Source organism: Cygnus atratus, chromosome 10 (genome assembly GCF_013377495.2).
Source record: "Cygnus atratus isolate AKBS03 ecotype Queensland, Australia chromosome 10, CAtr_DNAZoo_HiC_assembly, whole genome shotgun sequence".
In the NCBI taxonomy this organism is placed as follows: domain Eukaryota; kingdom Metazoa; phylum Chordata; class Aves; order Anseriformes; family Anatidae; genus Cygnus; species Cygnus atratus.
In genome coordinates, this window is record NC_066371.1 from 4687501 (window position 1) to 4705575 (window position 18075).

At 47.0% G+C, this 18075-nt stretch overlaps 1 protein-coding gene across 30 annotated transcripts in view; it reads left to right on the forward strand.

Moving 5' to 3' along the window:
- The window catches only part of FOXP1 (forkhead box P1), a 370718-nt gene that overhangs the window by 191820 nt on the left and 160823 nt on the right, over nt 1–18075 (forward strand). For 27 of the 30 annotated variants that reach the window (XM_035547093.1, XM_050712861.1, XM_035547101.2 and 24 more), the window contains one exon: nt 17344–17525. In XM_035547093.1, coding sequence (XP_035402986.1) covers nt 17355–17525 — 171 coding nt within the window. In that variant the 5' untranslated portion in view covers nt 17344–17354. Of the gene's footprint in view, nt 1–4661; nt 4777–5803; nt 5992–6877; nt 7001–17343; nt 17526–18075 lie in introns of those variants that run through there. The other 3 variants (XM_050712858.1, XM_050712854.1, XM_050712864.1) reach the window with 3 other exon arrangements.

The following is an 18075-nucleotide window of genomic DNA, read 5'->3' on the forward strand; positions in this document are numbered from 1 at the left end:
GCAGGGAAAAAAGGAGACGGGGATGCAAACTGCGACGAGTGAAAGAATTTCAGAACCCTACCTTGGCGGGGCTGCATGGGGGACGGGGTTTGCTTTGCCTTCGGAAAACAGGTTGCGCAATGAAAAGGGAGCGCGGGGAAAACACCGCTCAGCCGAGCAGGTGATCGCTTGTAAACCTTAAAGGCTTCTTCCTAGCATCGGCGGGGCTCGAATCCATCTCCCGTGGTCTCCTCCGTAACACGGGGTGGCCGGGGCTGTCGGCAGCAGCAGCTCTGCTCTGGCTGGACTCGGCGGTGGGTAGGAAACCCTGCAGGCGTCGCGCGGGCGCTCGCGCCGCCGCTGGTCCGCACGGCTGCTGGGAGGTCGGGGCACGCTGGTGGGATGCTGGGGTGCGTCCGTGCGATCAGTGGGTCCTGGTGCAGCAGCCCCGAGATCCCCTGCTGCTGCCCCCGCTCCCCTCTCACTTCTATAAGTTCTGCACATCTTAATCTGACACGCTTAAAATATTTTAGGATGGAACTTTTTATTTTTTTTTTTTCCAAGTCTTTAGCGGTTGCATGTTTGACATGGTTTTGTTATCCTAGATGTTGTGTTATGATCTGGTGCCGAGAGCATTAATTCCTTTATCAGCTCTATTTCCTTTACAGTTGTTCATTTAATTGAGCTCCTCTGTGTATTTTACAAAACAAGATGCATTCATTACAACTCGCAGACCTCAGATAGGGTTGTAACGTGTTTCAGAAAAATAGCACTTCTGCAGATAGTTGTAGAAGTTGGGTGTTTGGTTTATTTTTCAGATGATGGCAGGAAGCAGTAGCAGAATTCTTGCATGCATAATCAGGAGGAACTTTCCAGAAGCTCTTTATTCTAGCTATTTTCTTTTAAAGCTGTGTTTACTCTAAGAATTCGTCTGAGGCAGTTGAAATATGTGGCTGCAGCATAGCACAAAATACACTGTATGTTTTGTTCCTCTTCTTGTTCTGCTCTGACTTGTGCAAACAGCTTTAATCCAAAGGAGGAGATCACACAGTCTGTGGCTGCAGCATCGCACAGTCGAGTTTAGGGTGCGAATTACCCTCGTGCTGCACATCCTGACATTGAGTCCTCTCGCCTTGAGCAGAGTGTAAACACAGCGTATCCTTCTCTTTCACGAGTCCTTGGAGGACTTCGCAGGAAGCCAGAGGCGCTCAGGAGCCGGCACATCTGCGGGACCGCGCACCTGCGCGTGGATGGCGACGTCGGCAGGCTGCGCTGGGAGCGGGTGCTGAGCGCCAGCGCGTCCCCGCGGCTCCCACCGGACGGGAAGGACGCGGCTGGGAAGGGCGCCGCTCCCTGCTGCTGGGGACACGGCCCCGGGAGGGCCGTGCCGCGAGCCTGGAGCAACCTCTGCCGGGACCCTCGTGGCTGTGAGGGCCCCGCGGCGTGGTTCTGGGCGGCCAGGAGGCCCCGTGCTGTCTGCTGGGAGGCCCCTGTCGTGCTGGCATCGTGCGTGGGCAAGGTACGGGCACCTATAGACATGCTCGTGGCCGCGGCAAGCTGCAGAGGCGCATTTGGTGACCGGTCCCTGGTTGCCTCTCTCTTCTGCCGCCTCTCCCCGTCCCGGCCCCCCCTGAGAGCGGCTCAGAGCTGGGGCAACGCTCTTCGGCCACGGGTGGAGGCAGAAGAGGGATTAAGAGCTTGGCTTCCTGCATCCTGCCTCAAAAGTAGGCATATGTGCTTTTTTTGGTGAGTAGAAACAAAATCAGTTTCGACAGAGCTTTTTTAGGGAGTTTTCTCAGGCACAGGATGAAATTTTGAGGTGGAAAAAAAATTCACGCTTTTTTCTCTCTGTTGGGCCAGTGTGGTAAGGACCAACTGTATTTTTGGGTGCTTGGGATCCATGTGTGTCACCGTCGAGCATGTGGCTGTTGAGAAACGCATGCACGATGTACATGTCTCCTGCACGGAAATCTGGTGGGATGGGATCCTCGCTCTGGACCCAGGCCGGAGCTGTTCCTGGGAAAGAAGCAACGAGGCAAAACTGGGCAGGAAAAGCAATTCTGTCCCACTTGTTCCCTTCTGGCTGATCCTTTCCCTTCTGCCTCGTGTCCTAGCCGTAACCTGACAGCCCCAAAACCTTAGCTGAGTGCATTTTTCTGACTGTGTTGTGGGCCTGATCCTCGAGAGGGGTTAGGTGCTCTCAGTTGTGGGTGCTCAGAGTTCTCGCAAGTCACCCTGCTCAGATGCTGGTGGTTACGTTTTTTTTAATGGAAAAAAAAAAGCATTTTTCCATTTGCTTCTCTATAAACTGAAACCACTAAAGAGCTTTTGCTTAGTTCCACCCCCCCAACACACACTGATGGGTGCAGGGGAGGGACTGCAGGTCTTAGAAGGCTTTAAGTGTGTGAAAACAAGGAGCCTTAATGAAAAGGGTTTTGCAACTTAATTGTAGTGGGTGTGCCCTTGTTTGCAAAAAGAAACGAAAGTGCTGGAGGCCGAAGTGTTTTCTTTAGCCTCAGCCTGGTGGCAGAGCGGCGTAAACTTCCCCAGCCAGTTTCGCCAAGGTGCCTGAGACCTGCAAGTCCCCGCAGCGCTTCAGTGCTGGGACCCTTCCCGTGGACTTTGGGCCGCCTCTCCTTGCGGCGCCCTCCAGAAATACCACGTTTTTCACAGCAGACCTTTCGGACCTTTCTGTCACCTGTACCGGGGCTCCCGAGTGCCCTCCTTCAAAGGTGCCTTGTTCGCATCCCATTCCCTCCGCCCGATGTGCTGCGTTCGGGGAAGCCAGCTCGTCTGCTCCAAAGGGTTTGAGATTCATGAGCTGCCCTCTGGACGGAGATGCGCACCTCCATGCAGCCAGCCTGAAGCCCGCTGAGGGCTTGTCCCTCCTGGCACGCTGTCTTCAACCCCTTAGGAGCAGTCCCCGACCCCCTGCGACTGCTGCCTTCTGCTGCAGGCTCCTCAGCTACCCAGTGCCCCATAGAAACGCGAGCCGTTTTAAATAGATGCTGTTTGCAGCATCTTGGACTTGCTCCGTGAGTATGAGAAATGTTAACATAAATTCTTTAAATAACATCTAGTAGTGTTGAATGCACAGAACTATAAAACATTTTTATATTCTGAGGCTCATTTGCATCTTCACATTAAAAACTGTGGTTTTCTTTTCAGGGAATGCTTGCAAGATCTGATTTGTTTTGAAATCAAAGCTAAATTTGTGTTCCTGCATTCCTCTTTGCCCTTCATTTGACAAATTTTTCTTGTTCTATAAATACAGAATTGTAAACAAGGGCTAATCCTTAGCAACAACCTGGAAAGTTACCGTTTCTCTCCGGCTCCTATTATAATTAATGCAGACGCTCTGAATATGATGTGATTTAGACATAGTATTCCTAAGGCCAGGAGGTACTAATACCTTGTTAGAGAACTGAGCACAGAACACTCTTCTGTGTTCGCCATATAACATAATTGCCCTGCATTTTCTTTCCTAAGAAGATGGTTAAAGATGCTTTTTACTTTACATTTGGAAAATGGAAGGCTTCTGCTTTTGCATTTGGCTGAAATTGTCTTAAATGTGTTTTCCCTCCTGCAGCAGTCAACATTGTCAAAACATTGTGCAAAGTACATGTTAATAATACGGGTTAAGACCATCATTATATTAGTTTAATTCACAGTCTAGGTAAATACTTCAGATGCTTCCACTTTGTCATAAAAGTTTTTCACAGTAAACATCATCTGTTTTTTCCCTGTGTAGAAAAGATAGAGGTAATAGAGTCGGTGAATGAATAAATCCCTTGTGTTAAATTGTTTGAGTACAGCTTGAACAAGACTTTCTCTCGTGGTCCGTCCTTTTCTTTTATTTAATTTTCATTTAATTTTGTTTTGTTCTGTTTATATTTATTCAGGGAGTGTTTTTTTCAGTGTTAATCTATGTAAGCCACATGCAGTTGAATGCTGCAACTCCCAAAAGGCTGTGATTAAAACATTATGGATGTGGCAAACCACAAATAGAAAAGTAAGTTTACGTTTAGCTTTTCTTCATAAAATAGATTTTATTCAAGTTTTGTAATACCTTGGTAGCGTGGTCAGCATTGCCATAAAAATTCTGTGTTATATGAAATGATACAATCTGTGAAGCATTTCCCATTATGTAGACACCATGTCTTTAAATTATAGCAATTTCTTAAGATTTTAAAGCAAAATGAGCTCTTAGAAGTGTGATTAATAGCAGGGAATGAGGCTAACACTGGGTCATCAGTGGCACTCCATTACAAAAAAGGTTGGACTAATAAAAGCATCCATCTATTTGACCAATAAAGCATTTGAATGATATGCTTATAGTTTTTATCATCCCGTAGTTACTTTGTACTGAGCAAACTGTGATTTTACGTGCTGGAAAAGGAGCGTGGAGCAGGCAGCGCAGCCGAGGTGAGAGCAGCAGTCTCGCGCAGGGAAATAGCATGACTTTCATGCGAAGCTTGATGTTTTCAGAAGCCTTCAGGTTGCGGGGTCGAAATTTCTGAAGCCGCTGTGAAACATCTGAATCCCCCGTGACCCGTGCCTGCCTGCCCACAGCCGTTCGGTGAGGCTGGCCCTCGCTGTCCTGCAGGGCGGGGAGAAAGGACGGTATTGTGTGTAATCATTAATTCAGAGTTAAGTCCCCAGCAGCCCCAGACATCAGAAATATTCTGCTGAAGCACAGGAAATGGGGCAGCACTTCTGTTTTCCTGGTGCGCGGCCGCCAACTCCGTGCTCGAGTCCCACCTTTCATCCTGCCCGCTATTATGCTGTCAGCCTGATGTACGAAAAAATAGGAGGTTGCCTCAACAATGCTGCTTTCGGGTTTCATTTAAATACCTGCCTTATTAGTGGGTTGTACTCATTTCATGCTTTTGAGCGAGCTTTTTTTTTTTTTTTAAACAACAAAAGGCTAAATGTTTTCTGAAAAAAAAGGGAAGCTGAGCGTCTTGGCCGGCCGCAGATGCCCGGGATTGTGCTGTGAAGAAAAGTACCAAATATTCTAAAACTTGTGAAAAAATGATGAGGGAGGAGGCTCCTAGCCACCGTGCTGTTTGCACATGAAATGATGAGGGAGAGGAGATTAGTGCCCGGGCCAGCTGTGACCTTGGCTGCTTCCTCGACTGAGAACCGGGGTGAATTTCCTCGCTGCTCGGTGGCAGCGCTGGCGCTCCTCGGGAGGCACCGGGGACACCAGCTGGGATTTGGGGCACCTGGGGGAAAAAAGGACCTGTGGCATAGACCTCAACAGCATCCTCTACCTCCATCCAACCGGTGCGACGTCTTAAAGGGCTTATTTTACGTACGGGAGGGATGAAGAGGCTTCTGGAGGTCACAGCAGGGATTGTGTCAGGGCAGGAATGTAACCAAGAGCCCTGGATTAACCCCTGCCGCTAGGACCATCCATCTTCTCTCCCTCTGCTTCAGATCTTTCCCGAAATCCATATTCAAGATAGAGCAGTTCCAGAAACCTCCCCGGAGGAGGGTTGCGATGGGCATCTTCCGAATGGCGTGGGGGTGAGAGACGGGAAGGGAAAGGTGGAAAACCCCGGGGGCTTCAGGCGGTGGGCGCCACCAGGAGGGATGTCACGGGGTGGTCGTGCTGAGAGAGGGACATTGGGGGGACAGCCGAGGGCCAGAGCTTTCTGTTGTGGGAAGAATACTTCGGAGGAGACAGAGGGGCTTTGGAGGGGCTTCTGGCACCGCCCGGGTTACTGAAGAGGAGCAGGGGAGGTCTCCAGAGACTGGAGGATGGAGGCAGGAGGCAGAAGGAAGAGGGCTGAGGACGGGGCAGAGAAGGAGGAACCGTGCCTTGTGCATGGGCGTGTGTGCATGAAGCCATCCGGCCATGCTGGGAGGGATGAAGTTGTGTAGAGAGGCAGCGTTTTGCTTGTTTGTTTTAGGGGAGAAACTGAACATTATGCATCCCACCTTTTGCAGTTGCTGATTTTTTTTTTTCTTAATGTAAATAGATCTTCCACATCAGTGGTTTGGCCGGTAAGTCTTGTTCTGTGAACCACTTTCAAGTGATTTCAGCTCCTTTCTTTACCCTTTATCTAGCAGATGCACGGCTGTGTTTTTTCCTCTGTTGCCTGTTGTCTTGAGGTTGCAAAGAAAGACTGCAAAGGCTTTTTGTTTGTTGTTGTTGAAGGGGGAAAAAAACCCTCAATCCACAGAAGAGTTAACAGGATTTCACTTGATCTGCTCGTTTATGCAATGAGTAATGCGAGGTTGGTAACAGCAAATTGTTGTTTATAAGCAAACATGGCACTGTGTAAACAAGAAGGCCTGGTCCCCAACTGGTTGGATTTCATGGTGGTCAGCAGCTGATATATGTAACGTACAACCTTTCTGCTGCTCGAAATGTCAGAAGAATGACTGTTTGTTTGTCTTGAGTTCTTCCCAGCTGTTTACTCTGTAATGCATTTGCCTCAACCTTGATTCCCTAAGAGTGGCCCCTTTCTCCTCCCTGCTCTGTTTACATTAGTCCTGCCCCGAGTGTCACCTATGAAATCTGTTGATTATTCCACCTGGTTAATGTTAAATTGCTCTTGCAAGATGATGTGTTTGTTCATAAACACAAATGCTGGGCCCCTTGTTTACTGTACCCATGGCAGCAATCAGTTATTAAACAAATATTGCTTTGTTTGCGGGTGTGAGCAGCAGTTTATCCTGCAAGGTCTGGAAAAAACCTTTAAATGCTGGGATTTTGATAAAGGAGAAAAAGGGGAGCTTGTCCCTGGAATGTGGCTGAAACTCACTTTGGTTTGCTTTGCTTATCTTTAACTTGGGTGAAGGGGCTAGAAAGATTAGCAAGTTGTTTGGTTTTTCCAAGAGATTTCCTTAGTGTAATGATATCTATCCAGTTGTTTGCTTTTTTCAGAGGGGAGAGAGCACTCCTGCAAGACGACTAGCACAGCGATAGACGGCTGATGGCTAGAAAATCCTGTACGGAGCAAACAAGGAGTTAGAAGGTCTAGGACAAAGGTATAGGGCTATGAACCAGGTAATCGCCCCAAAAGAACGGCCTTTGAATTCTGTGCAGCGTTGGGTCGGGGGTGTTTTGGTTTCCCTCCGTGCTCGTGTCTGATTGTAATCGATGAAGTCTGAAAAGGCGAAGCTTTCACTTTTATTTCTGAGATGTGGGCAAAATCTCTGGTGTAAGAGCAGAGCCATCTGCACGAAGAGAAAATACCCAATTTAAAAATGCTCTCTGCCATTCTTTCTCCTGCAAGTGAGGTTACTGAGCTGCTTTATTCTTTTTACAACTGGAAAGCAGCATTTACATCTGCTAATTTCTGTATGCTGGCTATTTGCTCTCCGGTTTCTGAGAGTCCTAATTAGAGAGCACCCTCCTGGTAGTTGTTGCTTTTGGGTTGTTTTGCAAATGAGCAAGAAAACTCACTCACACCATCTTTGTTTTTCAAAATTGTTGTTTGTTGTTGTTTCTGGATGTGGCTTGGATTTCAAATGCCAGGCAGGACCTGTTAGCGCTAACAGTAAATTGTTAGGGCGTCTCACACAGAGGGAGTAAACCCTCCTAGAGTGACCTTGAGAAGGAAATGTTAACTCTTTTTGTATAAAGGTGGTGCCTGTGCCTTTACATGCGAATTATCAATTAAAATATCTTGAATATACGTTTATAAAAAGCTTTTGAAGGATGAAATTAAATAATTGGCCTTTTCATCCCTTGGAAAGGCGAGAAACAAAATACGGATAGAAACGTGACGTCCTGCTTTCCCTACCTCACCCCAGTGGTCCAGGCCTGTTCTGGCTGCCAGAGCAGCGGGGCTGGAGGGGAGATGGGGGCACCTGAAGCCGTGGCTGTGCCAGTGGGCATTAACCGGCCGGGGGAAAATAGCGAAGTGAGAACTGCGTCGTGCAGAAGTGCTGAGGACTTGCACCTGGCTTCGGGGTGGTTTCTGACTTCTGGAGGCCGGTAGACGGTTTAGAAACGCTTTGTTGGAGATACACCGGGGGGGTGGGCTCGTCATTAATGTGCCGCCAGCACTCAGTCTTGCAAGGTTTGGTGTCTTCGTGTTGAAGCAGTGCTGCTGCTATCTTGCTGTCCGTGCTGCCACGTGAACGTATTTATTAAATGCAGCTCTGGCCTTTCAGTAAGTTGGATATGCTGCTCGCCTTTTTCTCTGGGAGAGGGACCGCGAGCGTACGTAGCGGGGGCTGAGCGGCGTGCATACAAACAGAGGGGCCCAGGGCCGTGAGAGCGGCTGCGTTTCTGTTCCTCTCCGCCACCAAGCCCGGGGAGCCCCGCAGGTGGGTGCCTCCCGAGGGACATGCAGCGGTGCCGTGCCCCTCTCCAACAAGGGGCTTTCCTCCAGCGCCCACGCTGCTGGCGTCCCAGCCTCACGGCGGCCGTCGCAGAGCAGCGTGGCACAGTGAGGCATGGCTTTGGGGTGGTAGTTTGCTGCTCGCCATTCCTTTCCTTCCAAATAAATGATGGTCCCAGCGATGGTAAGGGCATTTAGTCAAGCTTGTGGCTGAAAGACATCTCTCCCTGGGAGAGAGGAAGGAACCTCACTCCGCCGGTGACGGTATGTAAATGCTGCATCCTCTTTGCCACTCGCCTGGAAATGGCCCGGCTCGAGAGCCTTGACGCAGCCATGGCGTGAGCTTTGTGGATTTCAATAGCTGTCAAGCTGAGAGGTGTAGATTGATGTAGAGCTAGCTTCACAAAGGGGATTTGTTTATCCAAGGTGAGACTGGGAGTAATTTCCCTGTGGATGTGTTAAAAGAAGGGAGAATGCAAGATGCTCAGGCAGGGAAAGCAGAGTTGTCCGTCTCCGCTGCCCAACACTCGGGTCTTCGGCAAATGTTGGGTTATGTGACCCGGGAGCGAAAGCTAGGCAGTTGTTGTGGGCTGTATTTGGCAGGTAAGGGTAAGATGGTGTTTTATGGCTTCTGTATCCGGTTCCAACAAGCAAGTTACAGATCAGCTACCTGAAGCAAAGAAGTGAGACCTTTTATCTCGCGGTTTGGTATGATTTGGTGCATGAGTTTTTCACGGGGACCAGCTCTAGCTCTCTGAGAAGAACCAGTGGCAACCTTTTAATGTCCATTTCAATTAATTTTCCTTGGATTTTCTTGTTCTCTGTTCTTCCTGTTTGTGGTCAGCAACATCAATAATCTTAGGGATGCCAGCAGCGAGAGCTTCTCTAAGAAGTTGTTTGGCCATGATTTCACAATAAGCCAGCGTGGCACAACTGGGATTAGGCTCCTGCCTGTCCTTCCCTTCTCCTAACCACGGCTGTCTTAAGTTTCAGCTCCTGCAGAGCATCAGTCAGCCTTTCACTGAGCCGCCTCTAAGTGATTTCAGGTTCCTGTGGCCCTGAAGTAACCCAGCCTGCGTGAGTCACATGCAAATGGTGAACGAGGTAGTGGTTAAAAAAACAAAAAGTCGTGGCAGCCTGCAGATAGGCAGCAGTAGGTAGAGCTGCTTGCTCTTCAGGAGACTGCGGGGTGGAAAGTGGACATAAGCCCCGCTATGGGTTGAGGTAGGTGGAAGTTCAGCTTCTCACTGGTGAGACCGCAGGCAGGAGGTCAGGCAACCTAAGTCCTTCTCCTGTTGGCCAAGGTGACGTGCTGAAGCACTTCTAGAAAGCCCCAGCTGTTCACTCACTGCATTCAGGTACATAAGTCTTCACGTTTCCCCTTCCTCATTTGTTTCTTCCCTCTCTGCTCTCCCCGCGGCTCAGCATCACCAAGCAGTGCTTGCCCTGTGCGGGGACAGGGAGCAGCCCCCAGCGAGCCAGGTGCCAGGGCCACACCGTGGATCGGCTCGTGGGGATGCTCCGGGATCAGCACGATTTGCCTCCCTTCCCCGGGGAGGCTCGGCACATCGCCTCCACCATGGGCTCAGCCAACCTGAGGCCTGGGACGAGTCCAGCACCGACCCTCGCAGCCCCAGATGAGAGCACGAGGGCTGTGTCAGGAGGCGAACCCGAGGACGTGCTACGGATAATCCCGTTTCTTCCGGGCCCTTTATTTCCTAAGCACTAAATGAAATTTCAGATTTTAGATACGTCTAGACATATACAGTGCACGATAAAGTTGATAATACATTAATCATTTTTAACAACAGGTAATATGCATAATTTATGGTGTTACAGTGCTATCTTTTTTGATATTTATGATGGATAATGCTCAGTTTTTGCCCTCATATTACTGCTTTAAATTATACCACAAGAAAATTAATGAGAAACTAGATTTATGGGTTTCATTTGTTTGTCAATTCGGAAATTAATTGGGTGTTAATTTTAGCCGTCCCTCATCAGACCAGGTCTTTAGTATGTGTGCATTACTTTGCATTCATTGAAGCCTACCTCCCATTTACTGTGGGTCACTAGCTTTGCATACATTAAAATAGCCCTCAGGCTCATTCTCTTGATTACTTTTTGAACTGCCATGCATTAGAAAATTTACGCCTTTCTGTTATAATTATGAAAATTCTGTATTGGAAGATGGTGCTTGCATAACAGCAAGTATACAGTCGTGCTCAACCATGTAAGATCATACAGCAAATCCCAATACATTTTTGTTCTAATCCTAGAAAATAGCACTCTTGACAATCTTTGTTGTGTGAGTTTCATCCTCTGAAATTTCAAGGATCCGTCTTTATGCACTGAATTACCTCTTTAAGCTGAGGAAATATCAAAGGATTTCACCTCTTCTCTGTCGCCGTCTCTTTGTTTCCTCTTTCCACACTTCCCGTACGTGTTCCTCCCTTCCTTTGCTCCAGGTTTGCTTCTCCTCTAAGAAACGCGGCTGTCAGACATGACTCAGCATCGCTTTTCAGGACAGCAGTCTGACTCGTTCTGTGCCATACTATTTTGGTTGGTTCTTAAAGATCATCTTTAATTGCTCTTTGCAACCAGTTCTCCTTTCTCGTACTCCTGCACAATTCAGCAACCACCAGTAGTGTGTAGGCGAGTGGCCTTCAAAGGGGTAAGCATGAAGTTTTATCCCAAAAGTACCCTAATGTACTGACAGTTGATCTATAGTTAGTTAGTACATAATTATACCTAAAATACACCCTGTCAGCAGGATAAATGACGGCTACTGAAAACTCTAAAAGCATGATGGGTATGCACCCATCTGCAACAACGAGAGCTGAGGGGTTTGTAAGTCGAGAAAGGCTGGTGAGTTCAGGGTGATCTGATTTACTTAAACCATGCCATATGTTGGGATGGCTCTTTCTAATAGTCGTGCTAACCACAGACACAGGCAGAGAGAAGTCATCTGGTCCACCTGGCTAGTTTGGACTCCCCTCCCCGGCATTATTTCTGTATTTAGCGTGGTGGCAGCCCTCAAGCTGCTCATGTGAAGCTGGCTGATTCACAGTTAATTGTGACATGGTGTAATTTAGTAAATGAGCAGCTGAACATCTGTACGCCTTCCCCCACGGTAGATCAAAGCCTTACCTTACACAAGGCTTTTAATTTCCACTAGTGAATCCTTTTTGTTTTACTGAACTCATGGCTGGCGGGACGGTGCTGCTGGCCGGCCGAGGGACAGGCTGTCAGCCGGACTAAATGGGGGTTTTGGCATCGGCTGGAGACCGTCAGAGCATGTTCCTGGAAACACTCAGGACTGGTGGCAGGATGAGGAGCCTGAGGCGCTTTCCCTGGCCAGGCACTTGCTCCAGAGGTACCGGGACTAAAAGGGTCCAGCTGTGAGTTCAGCAGCGGTGTCTTGGGAAAGCCCTCGTGGTCCTCGGTGCTGGTGACGGGCAGCGCTGGGAGCGCCCCGCTGCTTTTGCACTGCTTTTGTACCTGTGCTGTTGGTAAGAAGCAGCTTCGCTCGTGCTTTTGTATTGTCGTGCTGTGCGCACTCTGGAGCGTTAGTTTTCAAGAGGCAAAATCCTGCCTTTGTGGCATTGCATTGCTGTGAAGAGCTTCCAAACGTTGTTCTGTTTTTCATAGTCATGCGGAGAAGTGCTCAAAAGTTGGTCTTGAACTTGCTTTGGGGAGCTGCTTGCAACAAATAGGTAAAATATTTACGTATGAATGATGCCTGTGTGGATAGCGTGCCTGCTAGCGAATTTAGGACTAGAACTTGTCATTTGATCACTTACTTAAAGCTGGTTTTACCATTACTCTTCCATCCATACAAGTAGAAATATATTTTATAAATCTGTGTTTAGTTTAATTTACACATGCTTTCATGGCTGGGCCAAGTTCTTTAAGGGCATTTATTCTGCTTCATATAAATAATTGATCAGCCAAGTTAATTTACTTCTGCCTGACTTGGTCAACCTTAATTAACTGCCCTGGAATAAAGGCTGAACTTTTTGTTAGCTTAAAATCTTCCACAAATGTGACAAGGAGGGGATGTATTATGACAACGTTTTTGCTCTAGCATTGTTCCCAGGGGACAGAAATGTTGAAAGATCTTTATGTGCATGTATGTATTTGTAAAAACCTCCAGATACTAGTAGCCAAAATAAAATCATCAGCCTTGCTAGTGACTTTCTGAATGTAGCCCAGGTCGAGTCTGGAATCGTATTTAAAGAAGGATTTTAAGGCCCAGAAGACCCCAGGGATAGTTTTTTTTAAGGTGATGAGATTCTTAAAGTGTAGACTGGTGCTTATTCAGGAGTCTTAAAAAAAGTCTTGCCAGATACCTCCATGTATGGGAGAGCATTCAAACAGATCTGGGTATCTGTCTCGTAGTCTTTCAGACTTGCAGTGGGTCCTTATTCTGACGGGTGCATCAGTGATAAAATCCTCCCTCATGCTGACATTAAACAATGCTGCTTGGTCTTTAGAAACTATACCAGTAGCAGAACTGCAGAAATTGCACGCTTCAGTGCCCACCTCCTGCCTGCTAATCTCCATGCTTAACCTTGCTCATCTCAATAGTCCGGTGGAGCTAGGAGATGTGTATCTGCAGCATCTGGACTTAGTGATGTTAAGGACTTTTTAAAAAATGGATTGGCACAGAATGTTTTCAAAATGAGGATTCCTTCAGGTTGTATCTTTTTAGTTCAAAACACTGACTCCGGAGTCCTCAGAAAGATCCTTTTCATTCAGCCAGAGTTCACATCCGACCTGTGTTTTTTCAATTTTGACCATGCCCTTAAGAAATCAGCTGTCTCCAAATCATCTGGAAGACAATGAGCTGTTGTCCTCCTATTGACAGTGTGCATCGTTTTGATTCCACTCCATTGAAATTTTACCCCCTTACCTTGAACATAACATGTTAAGCAAAGAGATGAGCCAAACCATACGGTTTTGGCTTTGTAGTTGGCCGTACATCAAAACTAGAAGAGGTTTTGTGCAGGTTAAGTCCAGAATCTTGAAAAATCGATCTCTGTTGTGAGATTTTTAAACGAAGCTGATATTAAGTCATATATGAACAGCTTGTTTAATACAAGCTCCTGGATTTCAGGATGCAATTTTACAAGGGCAGCTGTGGAAGTTTGTTGTTCATGTTGCAGCTTAGCTTTGGTCCCTTCTTAGGGGAAACGCATCTTGTGTCACCTTTAATAATCTGAAGAGTCATTCTGTATCCACCCCTAACATGAAATAGTGTAGAATTTTTATGAAAAAAAAAAAAAGAAAAGATACTTACAGTGATAAGAACCCATCTATTTTAAGCTGTTAAAATACATTTTCCTTTGCAGAATTGATATGAGAGTCATTTGGCTTGGTAGAATGTGCAAGGCGGACGTGCTCTTCTGCCATTAAATTTCTTGAGTCAGAATGTGGTGTCTGGTATGTCATGGAAGTTTTTGTCGAGTACGGTATTCCTATAATAAATCATTATGCACAACAGCTTTTTCGGTACCGTTCTGCTTACCTAGGGTTGTATTCGGACCAGAATCGGTGTTGGTGGTACTAGACACAAAGCTTCGGTTCAGTTGCCACAGAACATAATCGTGTTGCATAAAGTCAGCCTTGCTTTGCTTTTTTCTTTCACAGTTTTGAATGACAGACTTCACTAATAGGCTTCTGTAAGGCCTGCTCCTCTGTGCTGAAGAGAGACAATTATCTCAGCCATCCTCAGTGTACTATCACCTCAGCTCATTTAGGTGTGCTCAAAAAGACAAATAATAATCATTCTTGCAGAAAGCTCTCGCAGGTTGATTTTCATGACATGACGCTTAATGATCAAACCAAACTGTGATTATTTATGTCAACTCACATTTGACTACAGTGAAGAAATAAACAGTTTTATCTTCTCTCCCTTGAAAATCCTGTTTTCTATTGGAGGCATTTTAGCAAAGTGGATTTGTTTTGTATTGGTGTCCAGCTGAAGTTATATCGAAGTTGACTGCCCATGAATGGGTGTTCTTAAATCAAAATTTGCTCAGAGATGTTCGCTTTTGCTTTTAAAATAATCTTTGAATGGGCAAAGCCCTGAAAGTCGAAATCATCACAATTTCCGTTTTACTGCCTGATGTTCCTGTTGTACACTCCACCTCTAGCTCCGTTTCCCTGCTGGTTGCACTGGTTTGGCTGGGTACACCACGAGGGCAACCCCGCATGGCTCTGCTGGTAGCTGCTTAGGGTGCTCGGAAATGTAAAAGGGAGCCTGGACATGTCCTCAGGAACTCGGTGATCTTTTTGTTACCAAATACTGTAAATAATCCATCCTTCTCTCTGTCCTATAGGTTGGAAAAATTGTAGCAATAGCTACTGTTGTTTTTTTCCAGGAGCATTTTGCAGTCCTCGAGGCAATAAATAATTTCTTGACCAGTTTGTTTGTGAACTAGTTTCTGTGTCCTGGAGATATTTCGCTCAGAAGGGCAAGCCAACAAATCGTGATCAGGCAGTGATAGATCTGCTCCTTGGTGATGCGCATTCTTCTTGCTGCTGTCAAAGACATCTCCGAGCTTTGGTCGCTGCTTTCTCTTACCCTCCTTAATTTATCCATGTTCTTGCCTCCAGTTGATCTGTTGCATCAGAAGTATTTGAGAATGAAATGTGCTTTTCACTGTTGGAGCACGTCGGTTTTACCATCTCTTTGTGCTGTGGTGTCTGTTGGAGGCACCTGCAGCCATTTTAGGGTGCCTGTCCTCAATGGGGTGGCCTGCCCCAGGGCCTGCTCAGCATGGGGACGTGCCGCCCACCCTTGGCCGCTGGGCATCACAGCAGTCCAAGAGATCAATCTTGAAGGTTCACCTGCTGCCACAGTCTTGTGTGGTCTCCTTGTCCAGATCTTCTGCTGAGTTACATTAATGAAATGCTCCGTTTCCTCCAGTTGAGGCTTGACCTCAAATTTTGATAGAAGGGAAGGAGTTGCAGCAATTTCTTGAGTCATCTCTGGTGAAAAGAGGTGCAGTCGCTGCCCAGTGTGTAATCCAGCCTTGCGTGCTAGATGCGTGGAGTGAGCGCTTGCATAGACCTCACAGTGCTTGTAGGGTTTCCTTGTAGTGTCGAAAATGAAAAACACGCCGTGCTCAGTCTGTGTGAGAGCAGGATCATGCTAAAACCCCAAAGCATTTACTCGTGGCATTGGGAAAGCTGTAGGTTAGTTTAGATCTCTGGAGCTCTTACAAGGGGGCTGACAGAAGCTTTGTAACGAGTCCCCAAGCCCTTTTGTCTCCTTGCATAATTCCAAGATTTCACAAAACAGATTGAAAGAGGTTTCCATAGACCAGCTGAAATTTATTTAAATGTAATCGGAACATTTGAATCTGTCCTAGCACCATCCATGCGCTCGGGCGGCCGGCAGCCTGAATAGATCCCTTCATGACTGGAGCGGGGTCCCGCTAATGAGCGGCTCGCCTGCCCGGGCCGTGAATCAGCGAGGAGCGCTAACGCCGGAGCGTGGTGGTGACAAAGCCCTCATTAGTCAGCTGCTTCTCAGTTATGACATTTTGATTATCAGCCGTATGGATCATCGTTATGAATGGCTGAAGCTACCAAGTGAAAAAGCAGCCTGGTCTTTGTGCGTGCAGCTGGAGCACGTTGTAATGATGGTGGTCACCTACAGCCGGGGCCTGCGCTGGAAGGATGAGGCCTTGCCTCCAGCCGGTGCTGTGCCACGCTGGGCTCCCCTGGAGCCCTGGGAAAGGCTTCTCCCTTGGTACTTTTCCATTAGAAAGGCGTTCTGTTCCTCTCCCTTTCTGAATGACGTTTTCCCTTATGCGCTGGAAAGGATTTTTGTGCTTCCTTGTGAATCGGGGCAGTGACGGAACTGAAGCAGGTTCCTCCTGGCGCGTGAAGCTGCTGAATTTTGAAGTGCACGGCCCTGCACAGAGGTGCTTGGCTCCCATGTGGGTGGTGAGCTGGTGCTGAGCGGGCACTGGGCTCTGAGCACACAGCACGGCTATCCCCGGGCAGGGAACAGAGGGAGGGGTGAGCTGGCAGAAGCAGATCAGATTAATTACGTGTAAATCTTGTAACTCGGGGCATAGCAGGTGGAAATACCTATAAAACAACTCATCAACACATCTCAAAGGTAGTGGTTTGCAGCTGGAAAGTGACATACGTGCTTTGCTTGGGGTCTTGTGCTGCCAGTTCATTCACAAAAACACACATGAAATCCCAAGAGATCTTGGGGGAGCGATCAGGCAGTCCTCCTCCTCCTCCTCGTTGTGGGGTCTGCGACCCACTGCCATAACTGGTGAGCACAGCATTTTATAGATCCGCAGACACACGTCCACCAAGAGTTAAGAGCAGCCTGCTGGCTGGCTCTGCAGAGCTGTGACTGCTAAGATGATGTTTAGCCCAATACACAGCTTGCTGCAGATAACTCAGGAGCCTTTTCACCGTAATAGCATAGTGCCTCCAAAGTCAGGCCAAATCCAATAAATTTGCCAAAAACACAAGTTCTGTGAGCCACCGAAGCAGTTTGCTCCAAGCGAGAACCCCTGGTGTCCAGCACATCCCAGGCTCAGCCTAAATTGATTCGTGGTAATAGGAGGAATTCAGCAGTATCACAGTGGGGACAGAAACCGAAATGCTGAATGCTGTGCTTCCCCTACCTGTCCCTACATACTACGTATGAAGTTTTTGATGTTGTCCATCACATGTTGCAAAGAATGACTCATCGGTTTCAAAGGAAAGCATCCAGATGTAACTAGAGAAATTTAATTATGGATTCTGTGTGTTCATTTGAAAATATTTTTTTTTCTCTAAGGGAAAAAAGATGTTGAGCAAATAATACTATATTTAGAACAGAACGTACTTACTAAAATTATAGCTGTACCAACAGATAAATAAACATAAACTAGTAGCATGAACCATTAATGAAAGATAAATCGTATGAAGGGAAATGACAAATGTTTACAGTTTTGGCAGGATTTAAAACAGGGCATGTCTCCTTATATACAGCAACTGTTTTAACAGCTGCTTTTTTTTCCCCTCCCCTAAATTATTTCAGGTTTTTGAGTCATGATGCAAGAATCTGGGACTGAGACAAAAAGTAACGGTTCAGCCATTCAGAATGGAGCGAGCGGTGGCAACCATTTACTAGAGTGCAGCCTACGGGAAGTGAGATCAAACGGCGAGACACCTTCAGTTGAAATTGGGGCTGCAGATTTAACACATCTTCAGCAACAGCAGGTACTGTAAGACGTATTACAATTTTCCTACTTACAGAAAAAGCATGAAGCATTTAACCCCCCCCACCCCCAAACCCTTCACGTTTGCCAGTCAGAGGATGCTTTCAGGACCTGCCTACAACATTCTGTACATTTTTTGTCTGTAGAGGATTGCGATCGCAATGTAAAGAGAAACGTTAGACTTTTTTTTCCGGAGTTCTTTTTAAATCGTTCCCTGGCAATACCCGAAGATCAGGGCCCGAGTGTGTTGAGTCTGGTGGCAGCGATTGGGTGAACTGCTGTATACAAATAACTGGTTTCCAAAATATGTCACTGGGTGGAAAATACACTAATGCTAAGTTTTGTTTTTGCAACAATTTTTAATATAACCTAGCAACCTCTATCAACAGAATGTTTTCTATTAGCGAGAAACGCTGTGGAGGTATCTGCTGTGGCAAAACTTCGGAGTAAATAAATAAATAAAGCGCGCGTCAGGGCTCTCTTCAATTCAGAAGAATCGCAACAAAATTACGCCTTAGCCTTTCCCTTTGTATTTTAATTAGTGTATTTTC